The sequence below is a fragment of the Nicotiana tabacum genome, chromosome 14 (genome assembly GCF_000715075.1).
Source record: "Nicotiana tabacum cultivar K326 chromosome 14, ASM71507v2, whole genome shotgun sequence".
Classification (NCBI taxonomy): Eukaryota; Viridiplantae; Streptophyta; class Magnoliopsida; order Solanales; family Solanaceae; genus Nicotiana; species Nicotiana tabacum.
In genome coordinates, this window is record NC_134093.1 from 15954514 (window position 1) to 15977541 (window position 23028).

The window sequence follows — 23028 nt, forward strand, 5'->3', positions numbered from 1 at the left end:
AAACTTTGGAAACTTTTAGCCTTTAGATTTTAGTTTCCGTTAAATGGCCATAACTTAAGCTAAAGATCTCCAAATTAAATTTCGGGCATACGCCTAAGTCCCAAATCACGATACAGACCTATAAGAACTGTCAAAATATTGATCCGGGTCCGTTTGCTAAAAATTTTGACCATAGTCAACTGAATTGAGTTTTAAAGCTCTATTTCACATTTTAATAAATATTTTCAAATAAAAACTTTCCAAAACATTATTCGGACTATGCACGTAAGTCGAGGAATAATGAAGGGTGCTTTTCAAGGTCATAGAACACATAAATGAATGTTTAAATTAAATATGTCATTTTGGGTCATCATATTCTCCATCTCTAAAACAACTGTTCGTCCTCGAACGAAATTAGAAAAGTACCTGAGCTGGTGAAAAGGTGTGGATATTTATTCCGCATGTCCAACTCGGACTCTCAGGTAGCTTCCTCAATTGATTGATGTCTTCATTGCACCCGAATTGAAGGATAACTCTTAGACCTCAACTGTCGGACATGTCGAGCTAGAACAACCACCGGCTCTTCCTCAAAAGTCAAATCCATGTCCAATTGGACTGACCTGAAACCTAACACATAGGATGGATCACCCTGATATTTCCGGAGCATAGACACATGGAACACTGGATGAATTACTGATAAACTAGGTGGTAATGCAAGCATGTAGGCTATTTCACCCACCCTTTTGAGAATTTCAAAGGGTCCAATATACCTAAGGCTCAACTTGCCCTTCTTTACAAAACTTATTACACCTTTCATAGGTGAATCCCGGAGCAATACTCTTTCTCCAACCATGAAGGCAACATCACGAACTTTACGGTCAGCATAACGTTTTTGCCTAGATTGATCTGTGCGAAGTCGATCCTGAATAATCTTGACTTTATCCAAGGCATCATGTACCAAATCGGTACCCAACAACCGAGCCTCTCCCGGTTCAAACTAGCCAACTGGCGATCGACACCGTCTTCCGTATAATGCCTCATATGGAGCCATCTGAATGCTTGACTGGTAGCTGTTATTATAGGTAAACTCTACAAGTGGCAAGAACTGATCCCAAGAACCTCCAAAGTCTATGACACAAGCGCGAAGCATATCTTCCAATATCTGAATAGTGCTCTCTGACTGTCCGTTTGTCTGTGGATGAAATGTTGTACTCAACTCAACCCGCGTGCATAACTCACACTGTACAGCCCTCTAGAAGTGCAAAGTGAACTGCGTACCTCGATCAGAAATGATATACATGGGCACACCGTGAAGGCGGACAATCTCGTGGATGTAAATCTCCGCTAACCGCTCTGAAGAGTAGGTAATTGCTACTGGAATGAAATATGCTAACTTGGTCAACTTGTCCACAATGACCCATACTACGTCGAACTTTCCTTGAGTCCATGGAAGCCCAACAACAAAATCCATAGTGATACACTCCCACTTCCACTCAGGAATTTCTAACTTCTACTAGGTTTCTGATGCTCGTACTTGACTTGCTGACAATTTAGACACCGAGTTACATATGCAAAAATATCCTTCTTCATTATCCTCTACCAATAATGTTGCCGCAAATCTTGATACATTTTGGCGGCACCCGGATGAATAGAATACCGGAAACTGTGGGCCTCTTCAAGAATTAATTCACGAATCCCATCCACATTAGGCACACAAATATGATCCTGCATCCCAAATCTCTATCTTCCCCCACAACAACCTTTGTGGCACCACCGTATCGTACCATGTCCTTAAGGACAAGCAAATGAGGATCATCATATTGTCGCTCTCTGATGCACTCATATAAAGAAGACCGAGAAGCAGTGCTAGCTAGAACCCGATTGGGCTTTGAAATATCTAACTTCACGAACTGATTAGCCAAAGTATGAACATCTGCAGCTAATGGTCTCCCACCAACCGAAATATATGCAAGACTGCCTATACTCACAGCCTTTCTACTCAAAGCATCGGCCACCACATTGGCCTTTCCGGGGTGATACAAAATGGTGATATCATAATCTTTCAACAACTCCAACCATCTTCTCTGCCTCAAATTGAGATCTTTTTGCCTGAACAGATACTGTAGGCTACGATGATCACTGAATACCTCACATGAGACACCGTAAAGGTAATGTCTCCAAATCTTCAGTGCATGGACAATGGCTGCCAATTCTAAGTCACGGGCAAGATAATTCTTCTCGTGAACTTTCAATTGCCGCGACGCATATGCAATCACCCAGCCATCTTGCATCAATACTGCACCAAGCCTAACCCGAGATGCATCATAATACACCGTATAAGATCCTGAACCTGTGGGTAATACCAACATTGGCGCCGTAGTCAAAGCGGTCTTGAGCTTCTGAAAGCTCAACTCACACTCGTCTGACTATCTGAATGGGGCACCTTTCTGGGTCAATTTGGTCAGTGGGGATGCTATGGATGAAAACCCCTCCACAAACCCCTCCAATAACATGCCAAACCCAGAAAACTCCGGATCTCTGTAGCTGAAGTAGGTCTAGGCCCATTTTGAACTGCCTCAATCTTCTTAAGATCTACTTTTATCCCTTTAGCCGATACCACATGCCCCAAAAAGGCAACTGAGTCTAACCAAAATTAACATTTTGAAAATTTTGCATATAATTGATTATTTTTCAAAGTTTGAAGCACAATCTGAAGATGCTGCTCATGCTCCCCTCCATTGCTGGAGTATATCAAGATATCATCAATGAATACAACCACAAAGGAATCAAAATAAGGCTTGAACACCCACTTCATCAAATCCATAAATGTTGCTGGGGCATTTGTCAGCCCAAATCACATCACTAGGAATTCGTAATGCCCATACCGAGTTCGCAAAGCTGTCTTAGGGACATCAGATGCTCTAATCTTCAACTGATGGTAACCAGACCTTAAATCGATCTTCGAAAATACCTTGGCACCCTGAAGCTGATCGAATAAGTCATCAATTCTTGGCAACAGATACTTGTTTTTATAGTGGCCTTGTTCAACTAGCGATAATCTATACTCATCCGCATAGAGCCATCTTTCTTCTTTCCAAATAGTACTGGTGCACCCCAGGGCGAGACACTGGGTCTAATGAATCCATGATCAAGAAATTCTTGTAAATGCTCCTTCAATTCTTTCAACGCCGGCAGGGCCATACGGTATGGTGGAATAGAAATGGGCTGAGTGTCTGGAGCTAAATCAATACAGAAGTCAATATCTCTATTGGGTGACATTCCCGACAGATTCGCAGGAAATGCAACTAGAAATTCACGAACAACTGGAACCGAATCCATAGAAGGAACTTTCGCTCTGGGATCGCGAGTATAAACCAAATAAGCTAGACACCCCTTCTCGTCCAAATGTCGAGCTTTCACATAAGAGATAACCTTGCTGGTAGAATGGCCAAGAATCCATTTCTACTCTAGTCGAAGTAACCCCGGCATGGCTAAGGTCACCGTTTTGGCATGACAATCCAATATAGCATGATAAGGTGACAACCAATCCATACCCAAGATTACATCAAAATCTACCATATCAAGAAGTAGAAGATCCACACTAGTCTCAAAACTCCCAATAGTAACCACACACGAACGATAGAAATGATCTACCACAACAGACTCTCCCATCGATGTGGAAACACGCACAGAATCACGAGGCACAACCAGATATAAAGCAAAATAGGAGGACACATACAAATAAGTAGATCCTGGATCAAATAGAACTGAAGCATCTTTATGGCAAACTGCAACAATACATGTGATCATCGCATCAGATGACTCGACCTGAGGCCTAGCTGGAAAAGCATAAAATCGGGGCTGGGCCCATCACTCTGAATCGCGTCCTAGGACGACCTCTAACTAGCTGGCCTCCACCTCTAACGGCCTAACCTCCACCTCTAGCTGTCTAACCCGCGCCCCTAGCTGGTTGCGCGGGTGGCGGAACAGCTGGTGCTGGAATCATAGCACGAGAACCCTGTTGTTGTGAATTTCCTGATGCTTGAGGGCAAAATCTAACAATGTGTCTCGGATCACCACAAGTATAACAGGTCCTCGGCTATTGTGACTGCTGACCCTGGAAATGGCCATGCCGACCTGGATAACCACTCTGATGACTCCGGATCGGAGGTGTATAAATAGGAGCTGGTGGTGCATTGTAAGCTAGCTGGTCGGAATGAGACACATGAGGGCCGTGACCACCTGAAGCACGGTGGGATACCTGGAGCACTGAATGAAACGGCCTAGGAGGTTGGCCTCTATGAAAATTACCCCTGCCTCCAGAAGAGGCACCACTGAACCCACCGAACTGACGAGTCCTCTTATCAGACCCCTGCCCTCTCTCCTGTGCAAGAACCATCTCGATCCTCTTCGTAATTTTAGCAACCGCCTGAAAGGAAAACTCACTTCTGGTCTCCTTGGCCATCTGAAGCCTGATAGGGTGAATGAGTCCCTCAATAAACATCCTCACTCACTCTCTCCCTCAGTAGGTAGTAAAAGGAGAGCATGACGGGCCAAATCCATAAAATGGGTCTCATACTGGGTAACAGTCATACCGCCCTGCTATAGACGCTCAAATTGCCTGCGGTAATCCTCTCTCAATATGATAGGGAGGAACTTCTCTAGAAATAGCCGTGAGAACTACTCCCAGGTCAATGTAGGCGATCCAACTGGTCTTGTTAATGTATAATCTCTCCACTAACTCTTGGCGGAACCCGTCATCTGAAATACAGCAAAACCGACCCCACTGGTCTCAACTATACCCATGTTCCGCAACACCTCACGGCAGCAGTCAAGGTAATCATGTGGGTCCTCAGAAAGTGTACCAATGAAGTGAACTGGAAAGAGCTTTGTAAATTGATCCAGTCTCAATAAGGCCTCAGAAGACATGGTTGGCCAATCACCGGCCTGTGCCGCAATAACTGGCTAAACTACCCTAACTGGCGGAGCTGCTGGAGCCTGAAACTGGGGAGCCATCTACTCCGGAGTGGGAGAAGTGGGAGTTTGTGCTCCTCCCCCAGCCTATAAGATGGGTGGTGCCACTGGAAATGTACCATTCTGGGCCACGCCCTCAATAAGACTCACCAAACGGACTAGAACGTCCTGAAGCACTAGAGTAACTATGAATCATTCCGGGACCTGAACTGGTCCAACTGGTACAGTCTGAACTGGAACCTCCTCCTGAGGTTCTACAATAGGTGCTGCTGCTTGAGCTCTAGACTAAGCTCTACCTCTGCCTCGGCCTCTAGCACGACCTCGGACCCGATCTCTACCCCTGGTCATAGTTGCCACCGAGGGCTCTCTTCCCTGTCCATCGGTAGATGTATTACATGTTCTCACCATCTGCAAGAGAATAAGAATAGAATGGTTAAATCATCAATGATAGAATAAGATCGCACGACCGAATAAGAAAGAAATGATATTGTTCCTAAACTCCATAGCCTCTGAAAGATAAGTACAGACGTCCCCGTACCGATCTTTCAAACTCTACAAAGCTTGATCGTGACTCGTGAGACCTAAGTAACCTAGTACTCTGATACCAACTTATCACGACCCGAAATTCTCACCTTCAGGACCGTGATGGCGCCTAATATTTTACTTTCTAGGCAAGCCAATGTTAAAATAATATTAACCATTTTTAAGCAAATTAAATTAAATAGAAGTCAATTACTGAAATAGAGTGCGGAAGACCATAACTACCGAATCATCACAATACATCCCCGAATCTGGTGTCACAAGTACACGAGTCACTAGAATGATACAAATAAAGGTTTAAATAAAATTCAAGTTGTTCGAAAGATAATACACAGCAAAGGTAAGATAGAAGGGGACTTCAGAACTGCGAATGTTGTGAAATTATACCTCAAGTCTCCTCTGAGTAGTTGAATTCGAGCACGTCTATGGCACGCCGCTGGGACCAACTCCAAAATCTACACAAGAAGTGCAGAGTGTAGTATGAGTACAACCGATCTCATGTACTCTGTAAGTGTCGAGCCTAACCTCAACGAAGTAGTGACGAGTTACGTAAACAACGTGTACAAGTATATGCAAATACGAAGCAACAATAATACAATAAATAACTATTAATAAATTGGGAGAGGACATGCGAAGGAGAATGATATAATAATTTCAGCAGGAGAAGTATCACTTAGAAGCCAATTAATTCATCAACAATAAAATAAGCAACTAATAATATAAAAATGGCATGGTACCACCCTTCGTGCTTTTACTCTCATTCCTCCCATAATTTGATAAATAAATAATAATAATTGGCGCGGCATCACCCTTCGTGATTTAACTCTTTTTTGGTACGGCATCACCCTTCGTGCTTTTGCACTCTATGAAAATGGCATGACATCATCCTTCGTGCTTTTACACTCAAAAATGACATGGCAACACCCTTCGTGCTTTTACACTCTTTCTCACCATGACAATGATAGTATAAATAATAAAAATGGCATGGCATCACCCTTTGTGTTTTTACACTCTTTCTCACCATATTCAACAATAATTAAATCAATAAAAATTTCATGAATAATGATCAAATAATCTATAATAAACTTAAGAAGGAATATCTTAATTAATTAAGCAATTATTCAAAATAAAATAAATTCCTCCAACATGCTTTGACTCAACCACAACACATAAGTACTTGACACCTCACATATATGTTGTACCCGCACATTATATCACGTAGCAAATAGATAAATAAATCCTACTCCCTCAAGTCAAGGTTAACCACGACACTTACCTCGCATCGCAACCAATTTCAAGATTCCATTAAACCATTTCCTCCTTGCGAATTAGTGTCCGCAAGCTTCAAATCTAGTCACAAACAATTCAATATACTCAACACGAATCGTAGGAATTAATTCCATATGAAATTACTAATTTTTCAAATTAAATTCGAAATTCATCTAAAAATTCCATAGTAGGGCCCATGTCTCGAATCTCAGAAAAACTCACGAAATCCGAACACTCGTTCCGACATAAGTCCAACCATATAAAAATTATCAAATTCCGATGTCAAGTGAACCTTCAAATCTTAAATTTCGTTTTTTGGAAAGTTTTACAAATATTCCAATTTTCTTCTATCTAAATCCGAAATAAATGATGAATATAGCCATGGGTTCATGAAATATAATCATTATATGATAAAGAATACTTACCCAGTTCGAAATCGTAAAAAAAACCCTTTGAAATCGCCCAAATCTGAGACTCAAAACTAAAAAAAGAGTAAAAATAGCTAACTCCCGATTTTATGTATTCTGTCTAGCATTTTCGCATCTACGAACGAATTTCCGCATCTGCGAGCTCGCATTGTGATAAAAATCTCGCATCTGCAAAATGGGCTTGCCCAGCGTGTGTCCGCATCAGCGAAAATTTAGCCGCATTTGCGGCAGCGCAGAAGCGCATGAAGGAGTCGCATAAGCGGTACCTTCCACGTTTGCGATCGCCGAGCCGCAGAAGCGGTGGTTGCATCTGCAATCATTTTCTCGCAGAAGCGAGTAGGCTGCCCAGGCTCCAAATCGCAGAAGAAATGGGGCTTTCTGCAGAAGCGGGGCCGCACCTGCGCTTCAAAAGTCGCAGGTGCGAAACACCAAAACTAGACCTGCAGATTTTTACAAAAATGATCTGAAACACGTCCGAAACTCACCCGAGCCATTCGGGACCTCGTCCAATTATACCAACCAGTCCTGTAATATAATACATACTTACTCAGGATCTCAAATCACATCGAATAACATCGAAATTACAATTCACATCTCGATTCGAGCTTTTGATTTTTCTAAACTTTTCACTTTGCAAAACTCGTGCCAAAACTTATTAAACGAATCCGGAATTACTTCAAATTTGGCACACAAGTCATAAATGACATAACAAAGCTATTCTAATTTTCGGAATCTCAATCCGAGTCCGATATCAATAAAGTCAAATTTGTGGTCAAACTTTGGAAACCTTTAGCCTTTAGATTTCTAGTTTCCGTTAAATGGCCATAACTTGAGCTAGGGACCTCTAAATTAAATTTTGGGCATACGCTCAAGTCCCAAATCACGATACAGACCTACCAGAACTGTCAAAATACTGATCTGGGTCTGTTTGCTAAAAATATTGACCAAAGTCAACTTAATTGAGTTTTAAAGCTCTATTTCACATTTTAATCAATTTTTTCATATAAAAACTTTTCGGAAAATTATTCGGACTGCGCACGCAAGTCAAGAAATGATGAATAGTACTTTTCGAGGTCATAGAATACAGAAATGAATGTTTAAATTAAAGATGTTATTTTGGGATATCACAATTTCTAACTCTTCCCTCTAATATGGAAACTGTTTAGATGGCATCAACAACTGATGGCAAGAAGAGATAGAGAATAATAGATAAAGCTTCAAACTCCATAAATATTTTCTGGAGTTTGAACTTCATATTTGAAACTCTAGGAATTTTTCAAGTGTATTGGAGTTTCACTTGTAGCAGTTTCAAACTCCAACACACTTTGCAGAAGTTTTCCGTAATTTAGCTAGGGATATTTTGTTCAAGTTTTATTTTCGTATTAAGAAGAGGCAATTTCTCAATTACATTTCAAATTGTGGCGAAATATTAACGAAGACCAAAAACTGGCCATTCGACGCCATTTTTCCATTACCAAGTTAGGTATGCATTTCCTCAGCCCCCGAATATTATGGGTTGGACTGCCACTCCAGCAACAGTAGAAATAGCATCCAATTGCCGCATTTCAATCGTGTCTTTACAAAATAACCACCATCTTGGATTGGCTATTTTTCGATTGCAGGGACTGAAGTGGCGCCCTTTCTAAGCCGACTTCTCTACCGTCACTATGTAGGGATAAGGCCTGTGTGCATACTAACCTTTCCAAAGCCCACTTGTGAGAATATACTAGGATTGTTGTTGATATACTGACTGAAAGTGGCTATTTGTGATTTTTCCCCAGCAACACCGAAGGTATTAACATAATACTAGTCATTAACTCCGAGAACTCATGAAAATAACTCCGAGAACAATTCAGTAGTTAAAAAGCTATAATTTGAATCGTAATTAATTAAAGGCCACTCTCTATAATTTGATAGTTTCATAATTTTCTTCTCTTGCTTGAGTTGTCAAGAGGATGAGGAAAGTAATAAAACTAGAGAGAATTATTTTCTTTTGGTCTCACGAATTCACTTCATTAAGACAGCAAAGTAAAACAAATTCTATTTACATTTTTTATTACATCCAAACCAAACAAAGAAAGCAACAATAATTTCACCCAAGACAACAAAGCCAAGACAACAAACTTGGTATGTTTTTCCAAAGGGCGGGCCCAAACATATATAGTCTAATCTAATTTGAAGAGAATATCTTTTTCCCTTTCTTTTTTTTTTTTCAATAAACAAACTAATCGTGGAATTTACGTTGGCCAAGACTTAAAAGTAGACGACTTTTTGGTTTACGTTTAGGGGAAGTTGAAATCAATCTTTCTCTAGTTGAAAAGTCTTATTCACTTTTTGGAAGGAGCTCTCAATGCCGAGAATTATTTACCAGTCTAGGTTCATTTGAGTTCAGCTTCCTTCTTTCTCACCCTCACTACTAAAAATATATAAATTAGCGACAGACAAATTCTGTAGCTAAATAGTAAGATCTGTCACTAATCCTATTTAGCGACTTAGCGATGAGTAGCAGTAGATTATCAAAAAATTCTATTAATTACAAGCGATTTAGCGACAGATTAGCAACGAGTAGTAACTAATTTCAAATTTTTAGTAGGATAGTCCATTGTGCAAAAAGTGAAATTAAAAAACAAGTTGATAGAAAAAAGAAAGAAGAGAATTTCGACCATCTTTCTTATTCACGTACGTTTTATAAAAACTCGACATTATCATTTCTTCATGATATGCATATTAGAGAATGAAATACATAAAAGGAATAAAGTAAGCTCCAAACTAAGAACTTTAATTTTAAAAAAGAAGTGTTGGAGAGCTAAACCCCCCCCCCCCCCCAAACAAAAAAAAATAACTCCCCACAAAAAAACGTGTTTCCTTATACGTGAAGTAACTAAGCAATAAAAGTAAACACAACGATTTTTACGTGGAAAATCACCCGGCTCAAAAGGTGCAAAAATCACGATCTACTACGTAGGATTTTCAACTTCAACTCCACTAGAACAATGAGCCAAAAATGTATCAATTACACGACTGTAATTCAATACTCTTCGGTACTCCTACTACAACTATTTGATTTACAAGTTACTCTAACTTGTAAAGCAAACAATCACTCCAACTCACTAATTATTTATGACAGTTGATTACAACTCAATTTCGTAAAACACATTAACTAGACTCACTCAAGAAGAATACACTGCAAGTACTCGACTAGAGTAAACACATATGACTCTTCAGTTGATGTGTAAAAAGATAATTACATAAATCCAAAGTAGATAGTATCTAAGCGCATCAACTTGAGATCTTCTAGGAGTCCTATTCATAGTCAGTTTCTCCTTTTATAAGACTCCTATTATTCCAAGGATTCTACAAACTTTGGGACTCTTGTCTCTGACTGAATTATCCGTATCTTCTTGAGAAACAACCATTATCACATGTAACAGCCTTCTTCCACCAAACTCGGACCTGGGTAACTTTGAGATAAAGTTATTATCTTGTATAGACGTACAATCATCAACTTGAGGAGCTGGTCATTTATCCTGAGGAGCTGGTTCTTTAGAACAGTTAAGCAGCTACATTGTGGACCTAGTTCTTTGAATTATTGTATTTAGACATACTTTGTTAATCATTAAAACATCAACAAATTCCCCCTTTTTGATGATGGCAAACTTTGATCGGTCAAAAAACCGACCAAACAACTGACCAAAGTTGGTCGGTTTTTTAAAATATTTTATTTTTTAATTTTGTTTTATGAAACCGACCAACTTTGGTCGGTTTTCTTTGGCGCAAAAATGCGGTAAACTATTTTTGAGTCCCGCAAAATTTACTTTCTAAGAAACCGACCAACTTTGGTCGGTTTTTCAATCAAAATAAATAAAAATTAATATTAAAAAACAGACCAAAATTGGTCGGTTAATTCGTCCGATTATTTTAAAAAACTGACCAACTTTGGTCGGTATTTTTATTTTTTAATAAAACCAACCAACTTTGGTCGGTTATTTTTGTGCGAAAATATAATTAAAGAGTATAAATCAAATAAAAGACAGTCTTAAAATAAAATGCACCAACAGTCTAGTGGTAGAATAGTATTCTGCCACAGTACAGACCCTGGTTCGATTCCCAGATGGTGAATCTTTTGATTACATAATTAAAATACCAACCAACTTTGGTCGGAAAAAACCGACCAACTTTGGTCCATTTTTTTGCAATATTTTGTTTTTAAATTTAATTGACCGACCACAGTTGGTCGGTAATTTCCGATCAACTTTGGTCGGTATGCCTTTCCGACCCCTAAAATATCGCCCACATGTAAAAGGTCACGGTTTGATCGGTTATTAGCCTTTACCGACCAAAGTTGATCGGTTTTTTTGGTCGATTTTTACCGGATTTTTAGTAATGTTTGTACATAGTAGAACCAGGTAATCACACCAAAGAACCAGATAATCACAACAAGTACTATTGACAGACATGTATGTTCACAACCCACAACCTCCTAACCTTATCTTTCCCTTTTTGGCATCATCGGAAAAAAGAAGAAGAAGATGTTAGACAGATGAAGCACATATAACATAAGATTCAAGGCCAACCAGGCTACAACACAAGCTTAAGAAATATCAAGGCAAACAGACTAGGCTGAAGATCAAATATTATATAAAGCAGTAAAGCAGAACAAGATGAGACATTAAGTAATGCCTAAATAAGTCTAGGACCTCGTCTTAACCATTAGAACAAAATAAACTAAGCATACTGCAAACTACTTAGACTAAGACCAAAAGAGAAAAAAGAAAGTAAGGCATCACTGGAATGGCAAAGCAAACTACAAACACTGGGAAGGAACATGTTCAAGGGTGAGAGATAGAGGGGGTCAATGCTTTCACAAGGGTGGCAATTTGTTGGGCATGAGCTTCCCTATCTCTTCTGAGCTCTTTCCTAAGTTGCCCGTTTTCCTTTTTCAGCTCATCATTATCTTCACGAAGTTTGGCATTCTCTTCAACAGCTAACTCCAACCTCTTATTGAGCTCTGCAGCCCTACTGCTCCCAGGAAGAATAGCAGATCTTGTGGGTCCTCTAGCCTTGATCTCCTCATAGACACACTTCTTGAGGATAACAACATCCAAAACATCATTGTGGTTTCTATACTTAAGCTCAGGTAAGGCAATGTTGAGCTTGTCAAACAACTCAGTCAACATGAAACCATAACGCATAGCATGCTTAGGCTTGGAATTATCTATAGCTCTTGCCATATGATGAATCATCAGGCTAGGGAGATTTATAGGTCGACCAGTGTCAAGCAGTTTCATTACAACCATGTCTAGCATAGTAGCCTCGTGTCGTCTCTCAGACCTATGCAAAATGCAGGAATTGACAAAGTGAAACAATAGCTTGTGGAAGGGAGTCATATCAGTCTTGTACACCTTCTAGGGAGCATCCAATTCAAACTTTTGAGAAACTTTTCTTGTGACCACAATGATAGTGTCAACATTATTGTCTATGGCTGGTCACTTTTTATTCAAGTAATTGTCAAATTCCAAAGACGAGATATTCAGAATCATCCCCAGCTACTCAGCATCAAACTTCATTTCAAATCCCCCTACATTACTCTTGACTACCTTCCCATCAAATTTAAAATTTGCATAGAACTCCACCACATCAGGAACATATACAGGAGGGAAAGCTTTGACAAACATGTGCTTCCACCCTTGTAGCTCAAGTTTTTCCACTAGTTGAGTCATCCCCTTCTCATCATTGTTGGCAAGAATCTTCCCATTTAGCACGTTTCTGTTGCTGAACTTTGTGAGTCGATCAACTGCAGTTGGCATATTCTTTCTTGTCTTTCCCTTACTGGCCCTTGCAGAAGGGGTAGCCGTTCTTGTAACTTTGGCAGCCTTTCTCTTTGGTGTAGAGGATTTAGCTGGCAAAGTAGATCCAGACTCATCTTCTCCATCAAGCTCAACGACAAGTTCCATAATTGAGACCTTCTTCCTTGGGTTCTTGGCACTTCTAGATAATGACCTGTTCATCAACAACATTTCTTTTACTCCTTATAAGAGGAGTCCTGGCAGGAGGAGCCACTCCTTTCCTCGTTGGGACTGCTAACTTTGTTGCTTTCACAGAAGTCTTCCTGGGTTTTTTCCCTACCTCAGACAATGGCAAGTTATCTTCATCACTGCTAACTTCTTCATCCCCAGTGAAAGGAGTTAACAGAGACCCAGGTTCTTGAGCCCTTGTCTCTTCACCAGTTGCTTCTGAATGGGCTATGACAGTGTTCCCAATGGTCATAGAGCCTTCATATTCCTCACTCAAATTCTGATTCTCTTTCTCACTCTCTTCATCCACTCCTTCACTCTCACTTACTTTTTCCTGATCCCTACCCTCACTCTCAGAGTTGTCCTCTTCTTTACTATGATTTTCTTCTTCTGCAGAATCATTTACTTGTTCACCTATCTTATCATCCGTATCACTTTCCTTCTTATTTCCAGATGCTCCCTCATTCTCACTCTTTTCTTCTTCATTGGCAATGTCTTCAGCATTATGCTCCTCCTGACTGTCCACATCTTCTTCTTCTTTTTCACCCCCATCATCTTCCTCATCCTCAGTCTAACTAAATGAAAGACCGTCAGATACCTCCTTTTGTTCAAGTTATTTACTTCCTTCCTCCTCAACCACAACCCCAACAGTAGTAGTATCTACCTCTTTTCTCGGATCACCTACACCCTTTTCTATAGTTAATTCCTCTACTTGTGGTTTCTCACTCGTGGGTGGGAGAGTATCTAAGGGTGCAACATCTATAGCAGATACCAAAATATCTAATTTCAAAGGGGTATGTTGTACCTGATTAGCATTGACTGGCACTGATTCCCCCTGAATCACAGATTCCTTGACCACTATGCCTACCTGAGTAGCAGTATCGGGCACTTTCTTGACAGATTTTCTTTGAGTAGCCTTGACCTTTGTTGACTTAGAGGTATTTTTCGCAGTAGGCTCAAGTGAATGGGTGGTTGGTTTTGGAAGTGGGGGTACAGTGGAGGTGGGGATGGTGAGAGCAGCATGAACATGGAATGATGATATAGGTACAGTGAAGGATATCGAAGGAGAAGGAGCAGGTATGGGTATGGGTTCACTTGATGGCTTGGCACTTTTCTTTGATTTGGGCTTCATGATTTTGGATTTTGCTTCAGCCTTGGATGATGATTTGGTTTTAGAGGGGGTTTGACTGGATTTAGGCATGGTGATCAGATAAGAGACTCGATGAAGAGAAGGGGGGAATTGGTTCTTGATATTTGCTTTTGATTTTTGCTTAGGGTTTGAGAGAAACAGTAAGGTCTGAGAAGCTGATCATAAGGGCCTTTTAAAGACGTTACTCCTGATTTGGTTGGAAGAGAGAAGGTGACCAAATTTGAGTTCTAACGGGACTCTTATAAGGGTTACTTTGACAGTTAGAATTTCAGGAGTAATTGAACTCTAATTGCACTAGGAATCCCCCTTACTCTTTGACAAAAAGACGACTGGAAGTGTTGACAACATAATAATAAGTCTGAGAATAACAATAATTTTAGGATATTAAGTCCCAATAAATTAATACAATATGGCACGTACCTGAGTCGAAGAACCAACTCCTTAGCAGCTCCTTACTTGTTTCTACAATAAAGCTTCAGCCCTTTATATTAGTAGGGGTGTACATGAGGCGGTTTGATTCGGTTTTTTATTAAACCAAAATCAAACCAACTATATCGGTTTACTAAATTTATAATCAAATCAAGCCAACATAAACTCGATTTTTTCGGTTTCGATTTTTGTCAGTTTTTTTGGTTTACTCGGTTTTTCGGTTTTTCTTTTTAGTTATATTATGCTTGAAAAAGAGATAAAATAATCACCAATTGTCCGCATGATTACTATTCATTAAAATAATATATGACGAATAGCAATTGTTCGTATGAATCATAATTTCAATACCTTCCATAATAGAAAATGACAACACACGTGTGATAAACCAAAATATCTACTTGGGGTTCTTTGACTTTAATTACAAACTTGAGCAGTTTGACTTTAATTACAAACTTTAAATATATATATATATATATATATATATATATATATATATATATATATATATATATTATGTCGGTTTGGTTTAGATTCGGTTTGACTTTTTTTTTGTTAATACCAAACCAAACCAAGAGTGATCGGTTTTTTATTTTCCAACATCAAACCAAACAAACGAAACCACAAGTCGATTTTTTTCTTCGGTTTGACTTGGTTCGTCGGTTCGGTTTAGCTTGTACACCCCTACATATTAGTATCATACAATATAATTATCAGCCAGATTTTTCAAGCAAGTGTGTGAGCTTAATACAAGCACGAAGCTGAATTAAACACATTGTACTTACTTATCTTCATCTAATTATACCTTTTCTAGCCAATCACTGGGGTTCAACTTAGTTGGAAGAATTGATTAGACCTAGTTCTAGTTTGTTCCTTTCAAAGTGATCCCTACTCAGAGCTTTAGTAAAAATATCAGCAATTTGATCTTCAGTTTTACAAAAATTAATTGAGATATTTCCCTTTTTCAATATTGTCTCTGAGAAAGTTATGTCTAATGTAAATGTGCTTGGTTCTTTTATGCTGACATGGATTTTTAGCAATGTTTATGGCACTGGTATTATCACAAAAAATGGGAACACAATCAACAAATATACCATTGTCCCTTAGTTGTTATCTTATCCATAGCAACTGAGCACAACAAGATGCTGCTGCCGATATTCAGCCTCAGTTGTAGATAAGGCCACTAAGTTTTGCTTCTTGGTTATTCAAGACACCAAACAAGAACCTAGAAAGTGAGTTGTTCGTGAAGTGCTTTTCCTGTCAACATGAAAACCTGCATAGTCGGCATCAACATAACTAACTAGATCAAAGCTATATCCTCTGGGATATCATAGGCAGAGGTCAGGGGTTCCCTTGAGATAACTTGGTATCCTTTTGACAACCTTCAGGTGAGATTCCTTGGGATTTTCCTGAAATCTTGCACACAATCCCACACTGAATACAATATTAGGCCTGCTTGCTGTGAGGTACAATAGTGACTCAATCATTCCTCTATATAATTTTTGTTCAACACTTTTTCTTTCTTCATCAAGGTCCAACTTTGATGCAGTTGCAATGGGACTGTCAATGGACTTAGAGGAGTCCATGTTAAACTTCTTTAGTAGTTCCTTGATATATTTCTGCTGATGTATCATGGTTCCAGTAGGTGTTTGCTTGATTTGCAACCCCAGAAAGAAGTTCAATTCACCCATCATGCTCATTTCAAACTCATTTTCCATCATCTCAGCAAATTCCTTGCACATTGCTTCATTAGTAGCCCCAAAGATAATGTCATCCATATACACTTGCATAATCAGAATATTCTTCCCTCTGCTCCTTAGAAATAGAGTGTTGTCCACCTTTCCTCTTACAAAGTTGTTAGGTAAGAGGAACCTTGAGAATCTTTCATACCAAGCTCTTGGAGCCTATTTCAGTCCATATAGAGCTTTATCCAACTTGAACACATAGTCATGAAATTCTTCACTTTCAAATCCAAGAGGTTGTTTGACAAACACTTCCTCCTTCATATAACCATTCAAGAAGGTACTCTTTACATCCATCTGATATAAGGTGAACTCCATGTGGGCAGCAAAGTCTATCAGCATTCTTATAACTTCCATTCTAGGTACATGTGTAAATGTCTCATCATAGTCAATGCCCTCATCTTGATTGTATCCCTGAACCACCAGTTTAGCCTTGTTCCTTGTGATATTTTCTTGTTCATCCAGCTTGTTTCTGAACACCCATATGGTACCTATGATAGTTCTGTTCTTGGATCTCTATACCAAGTGCCAGACATTGCTTCTCTCAAACTGATTCATCTCCTCTTGCATGGCCATGATCCAGCCTAGATACTTTAGAGCTTCTTTGATGGTCTTAGATTCAACCTGTGAGAGGAATGCTATGAGTGCACATAGATTTCTTAGAGAAGACCTGGTTTGCACTCATGCATCTTGATCAGGGATGATATTCTCAAGAGGATATGAACTTTGATGCTTCCATGATCTTATCTGTATACCCAGAGAAGATTCACCCGAGGAGTGACCCAAAGGAACATGTTCAGTGGATGTGGCTTCATCAGTCTGGTTAGTAGTTAGAGTAGTTCTTTCTTCTTCTTATTCCTCATGATCACTGTCAATTTCCTTATGGTCTTCGGATCCATTTTTATACTGAGGTTCAGATTCCTTTGTAACTTCATCACCGATGAGTCCTATGTCATAATCTTCATCCTGCAGACCTTTCTCAGCCAAATTATTAGATTCAATAAAGATAACATGAATATTTTCTTCCATACACATAGTTTTTTATTAAAGACTTTATAGGTCTTACTATGTGGAGAGTAACCCAAGTAAATTCCCTCATCACTTCTGTCATCAAACTTACCTAGAGCTTCTTTTCCATTATTATGCACAAAATATTTGCACCCAAAGGCTGTCAAGTGAGTGATGTTGGGTTTTCTTCCTCGAAGTAACTCATAGAGTGTTTTCTCAAGAATGGGTCTGACCATGAATATATTTAGCAGGTAACAGGTAGTATTGACTGCCTCATCCCAGAAACTCTTAGACACTCCACTAGGGATGAATCAAATCTCTTTTTGCCCAAAAGGGAGGATTAGAAGCTATTTTCTTATTAACCTTAACCACTTAGTATGGACAAGAGGATTGACCTTTGGCTCCTCTTCCTTATTCACCCTTTTAGCAATACCAAAGGTGCTTCTAAACTGAGCATGAATTAAGGCAGGACAAGTGTCTCTAAAGTGTCCTACCTTTCCAAAATGAGTGCACATGTTATTATCGGAAATTCCTACATATTTTGGGTCAAACTTAGGAACATGTTTTCTGTAGCCATCATTCCGATCACTTCTTCCTTTATTTCGGATTCTTCAATCGCCATCAATGTCATTTAGATGTTTTCATCTCCAAAGTCAGCTTCTAAGGTCCTCCATATATCATGAGCAGAGATGCAAGAGGACACTCTGATTCTGGACAAGCTTCTGTAAAGCAGGTCCTTTGCTTTAGCATTTTTCTGAACTAGCTGACGATCTTCCTCATCGTATTCCTCTTCTCTTTTGTTGCACTTGTTACCTTCACTATCCATTTTGATTGGAAGAATTAGTCCATGACTGATAATTACCCATAGGTCAAAGTTAGTAGCCTGAAGAAATGTTTCCATACGTAGCTTCCATTCATCATCATGGTGCTCATCAAACAAAGAAGGTCTTCCAATGTGCATTCCAAGCTGTACTGGGGGCTCTATCTCCACAACCCGGTATTCATCAATTACAACATAAAGACTTATAGCCCCATCCTCCTTTTCTTCCTCTTTATCACTTCCACTATCCTTATATGCTGCCAAGAAAGCCCGCTTCATTGCTTCAGTAAATCCTTTTCCTAGGATTTTTCCTTTGTTGGAACCCTTTTCTCTCATCTTCTCATGTTTCTCTTTTTCAGCTCGTTCTTTCCTTCACTCAATTTCCCATATTGGGAAGTCCATGACCATGTGATCTAGATTGCTACACTTGTAGCACCCATCATAGTTACCTTTGTCAATCTACTTAGGCTTACTGCTGGTGTCTCTCTTGGATGCACTTTTGGAGTTCTTCATTAACCTCTTGAACTTGGCAAACATTGCTAGATCAGGATCATCATTGTGAGATTCATCATCGTCAGACGCTTTAAGAACCAAGGTCTTATCCCTCTTTGGTTCTTTGCGTAGTTCTATCTTTCTCATTTCATGAGTCTTTAAGTTTCCAATCAACTCATCAAGTGAGATTTTGTCCAACTCTTTGGCTTCCTGGATTGCAGTAACTTTTGATTCCCATGAAACTGGAAAGATCCTTAGAACTTTACTAACCAACTCTTTTGAGGTAAACACCTTTCCAAGTGATTTCAGTTCATTAGTTATTATAGTAAACCTAGTCATCATATCCTGGATGGGTTCAAACTTCTTCATGAAGAAGAGTTCATAGTTTCTCATAAGTAGCTCTATCATTGATCTCTTCACTTGGTTTGTTCCTTCATGGGCAGTTTGGAGTACATTCCATATCTGCTTTGCATTAGAGCACGCAGAAATTCTATTGTACTCATCAGGATCAAGTCCACAAATAAAGATTTTTTTATCCTTTGTATTCTTCTCCATCATTCTGAAATCTACGGCCACAAATTCAGAGGGATCCTTAGGAACTGTTTTATTTTGTGCATTTTATTTAGTAGGAGCCAATGGACCTTGGTTCACTATGGTACATAGTTCATAGCCTTCAACTGTCATGAAGTCTTCCATTCTTGCTTTCCACCAACTGTAATATTTTTCATTGAACAGGGGTGGCCTGGTAGTAGATTGTCCTTCATTAATTCCGGGTGGAGCACTCATCTTGCTTCCAAGATCTCTCTAGGTGTTAGCCGTGTGTGTTAGAGAACCTACTATGATACTAATTGTTAGTTTGAGTGCCCGTATGAATTACTAAAGAATTTGGTTCTTTACCGTGTTCCTTAAATGTGAAGTAAATAAGCGGTAAAATAAACACAACGATTTTTACGTGAAAAATCACTCAGGCACAAAAGGTGCAAAAATCACGATCTACTACATAGGATTTTCAACTTCAACTCCACTAGAACAATGAGCCAAAAATGTATCAATTACACGACTATAATTTAATACTCTCTAGTACTCCTATTACGACTATTTGATTTACAAGTTACTCTAACTTGTAAAGCAAACACTCATTCCAACTCACGTATTGTTTATGACACTTGATTACAACTCAATTTCCTAAAACACTTTCACTAGACTGACTCAAGAAGAATACACTGCAAGTACTCGACTAGAGTAAACACTTATGACTCTTCAGTTGATGAGTAAAAAGATAATTACAGAAGTCCAAAGTAGATACTACTATTTAAACGCATCAAATTGAGCTCTTCTAGGAGTCCTATTCATAGTGAGCTTCTCCTTTGATAAGATTCCTATTGTTCTAAGGATTCCACAAACTTTGAGACTCTTGTCTCTGACTGAATTATCCGTATCTTCTTGAGTAATAACCTTTATCACATGTAGCAGTCTTCTTCCACCAAACTCGGACCTGGGTAACTTTGAGATAAAGTTAGTGTCTTGTACAGGCGTACAATCATCAACCCGAGGAGCTGGTCCTTTATCTTGAGGAACTGGTTCTTTAGAACAATTAAGCAGCTACATTGAGCACCTAGTTCTTTGAATTATTGCATTTAGACATACTTTGTTAATCATCAAAACCTCAATACTCAACAAAGCTCAGTTTCACAAGTTTAAGACAAAAAAAAAAATTGTGACATTTTTTATATATGATTCTAAAGTAGTTTTTTTCTTAAACTATATATCCCTTTCATGGGGGGATTGAGAACAGGAAAATGTTGTGTTAGGTTATTCTCGCGGTCTTATCCTCAGTTAAAATTGAACCCGAAAACCTGTCTTATTAGTTCATGACGGTATTAACAAACCAACATCGTAACAAGAAAGTAAAGAGGTGACAATTCAAATTTTAGTCACACAGAAAAGAGATAATCTCTCATTACAGCAGTTTTCCATGGACCATTCTACAAAACAAACAGTGGCCAAAATTCACAATAAACAAAATAACATAAAAATAAAAATCAAAGGATTGGCAGAAGCTAGCCACCATCTTGTATTACATCTATAAGAAATACACAAGAAAAAGAACCACAAAACAAAATGAATAGATAATTATTTCCTCATAAGATACAAACAAGTACAAAGCTAAGCTTCAACTCTTGCTATATCTCATATCATAGTATATACCACCACTTTGATTAAACTGGAATTGTTTGTGCATTATCTGCCTTAGATTCTGTTTCATAATTTTCTTCTTCTCTTTCATTTTCCTTAGACATTTCCTCCAATGATTTTCCTTTGGATTCTGGCACCAAGAATGTAAACAACATTCCAAGTAAATTAACACAACCAAGAACAATAAGTGCATTTTTCACACCTATACCAGTTGGATAACCAGCATCAACCTTTAATGGATCAGTGGATTGAGCTGCATACAAAAATCCAAATGCCCCAACAATTGCTCCAGCTTTTCCAGCTGCTGCTGATATTCCGTGGCACGTTGATCTTAACCTAGCTGGAAAAATCTCCGCGGGTACAACAAATGTTGTTGCATTTGGACCAAAATTCGCGAAGAAAAACGTAAGTGAATACATGATAACAAACCCTATTCTGTTTTCCTTTTGTGTCCAGTGATTATATGGAATGGCTAAAGCAAACATGAAAACTGTCATGAAAAAGAATCCCATTAATTGAATAGCAAATCGACCCATTTTATCGATAAATGCTACAGTAAACCAGTAACCTGGAACAGTACTGCAAAGTGCAATAAGAGTCTGTGCCCTTGCAATCTTGAAAACTTCATCTAATGCATTCATCGTTTCTGGATGAGGAATCCATCCAATTTTACTAAATATATCCTTCTGAAAAAGATTTTGACTGTAAAAAGCAATATCTAATAAAAACCATGTACTAGTTGTTCCTAGCAAGTGAAGTCCATGGCGACGAAGAAATTCCTTAGTAAACAAACCAAAACTATGTCGGTTTTCTTCAACTTTATCTTTCTCTACTTCAATTTCAACGTTCAATACTTTGGACATATCAGCAGCAGCTTTTTCAGCATTTTTCGCAACTAAGGCCGTGTAACGTGCTGTTTCGGGCATCTTCATTCGCCAGTAATAAGTAAGTAAAGCTGGAATTGCACCAAACATTACAATAATTCTCCAAACATAATCAGCTTCAGGTGGTGTTGAATCTTTAGGATTTACTGAATAAATTGGTGAAGGGTAAGCATTTTTAAATGCACCAGCAACAATAAGTGCAACTATTCCGCCTGCTAAAATACCAAAACCTTGCATTGCAAAAACAGCAGCAATAAAAGCCCCACGAGTTTTTTTATTTGCATATTCAGACATAATTGTCGCGGATAAAGGGTAATCGCCACCAATACCAAAACCAAGCCAAAATCGAAAAAAACATAAAGTGGCTATAACACCATTAGGTGTTTTACCAAAAGAAAGTCCAGAAGCTATTGAACAAATAACCATAAGCATAAGTGTCATTCCATAAACTTTTTTCCTCCCTAATTTATCTCCTAGCCACCCGAAAAACAGTTGCCCCGAAAGAGTACCAACAAACGCGACGCCATTAACAGCAGCTGCGATAGGAGGAGGGAGAATACCTGGTTTTGGTGCATTTTCGTGATGATAATAAATTCGGCCAAGTAATTTTGTGACTAGTGAAATGCAAAAAAGGTCATAGGCATCAGTAAAAAATCCCATTCCAGCAATTACAATTGCAGTGAAATGGTACAATTGTGTTTTTGCTACATCTAGTGCATTTAGCACTTGCAATTGATCTTTAGCCATAGCTAGGTAAGGTACGATTTTTGGAAAGTCCTATTTTCTGCTAAGACATGATGGAGGGAGGGGGTTATTAATAGAATGATTGACAGAACAAGACAAGGACAATATTACAACATAGTTCAATTTGGGAATTCCTTAATATTATCAGATTATAGTATGAAAAGCTTATGGTTGGATATTATGCATAAAGGAGTATATTCGGCCGATTTTGCATATAAGAATAAAGAGGATAGTTTTAGATACTTTCAATATATGTAGCTAAGTTTTCTAAGTTTTTCTTTTCTTGTTAAAAACTTATAAACACATCTTGAGCAACGTAACAGCCTGTTCCTAGTGGAAATCAGTCTACATATATAGTTGTT

At 38.8% G+C, this 23028-nt stretch overlaps 1 protein-coding gene across 1 annotated transcript; it reads right to left on the bottom strand.

The window, feature by feature from the left end:
• Positions 1-20778: 20778 nt before the first annotated feature.
• LOC107830604 (low affinity inorganic phosphate transporter 3) lies at positions 20779-22721 on the bottom strand. The gene has a single exon (XM_016658225.2). The coding sequence runs from the start codon at positions 22667-22669 to the stop codon at positions 21062-21064; it is 1608 nt and encodes a 535-aa protein (XP_016513711.1). The 5' UTR covers positions 22670-22721; the 3' UTR covers positions 20779-21061.
• Positions 22722-23028: the final 307 nt, after the last annotated feature.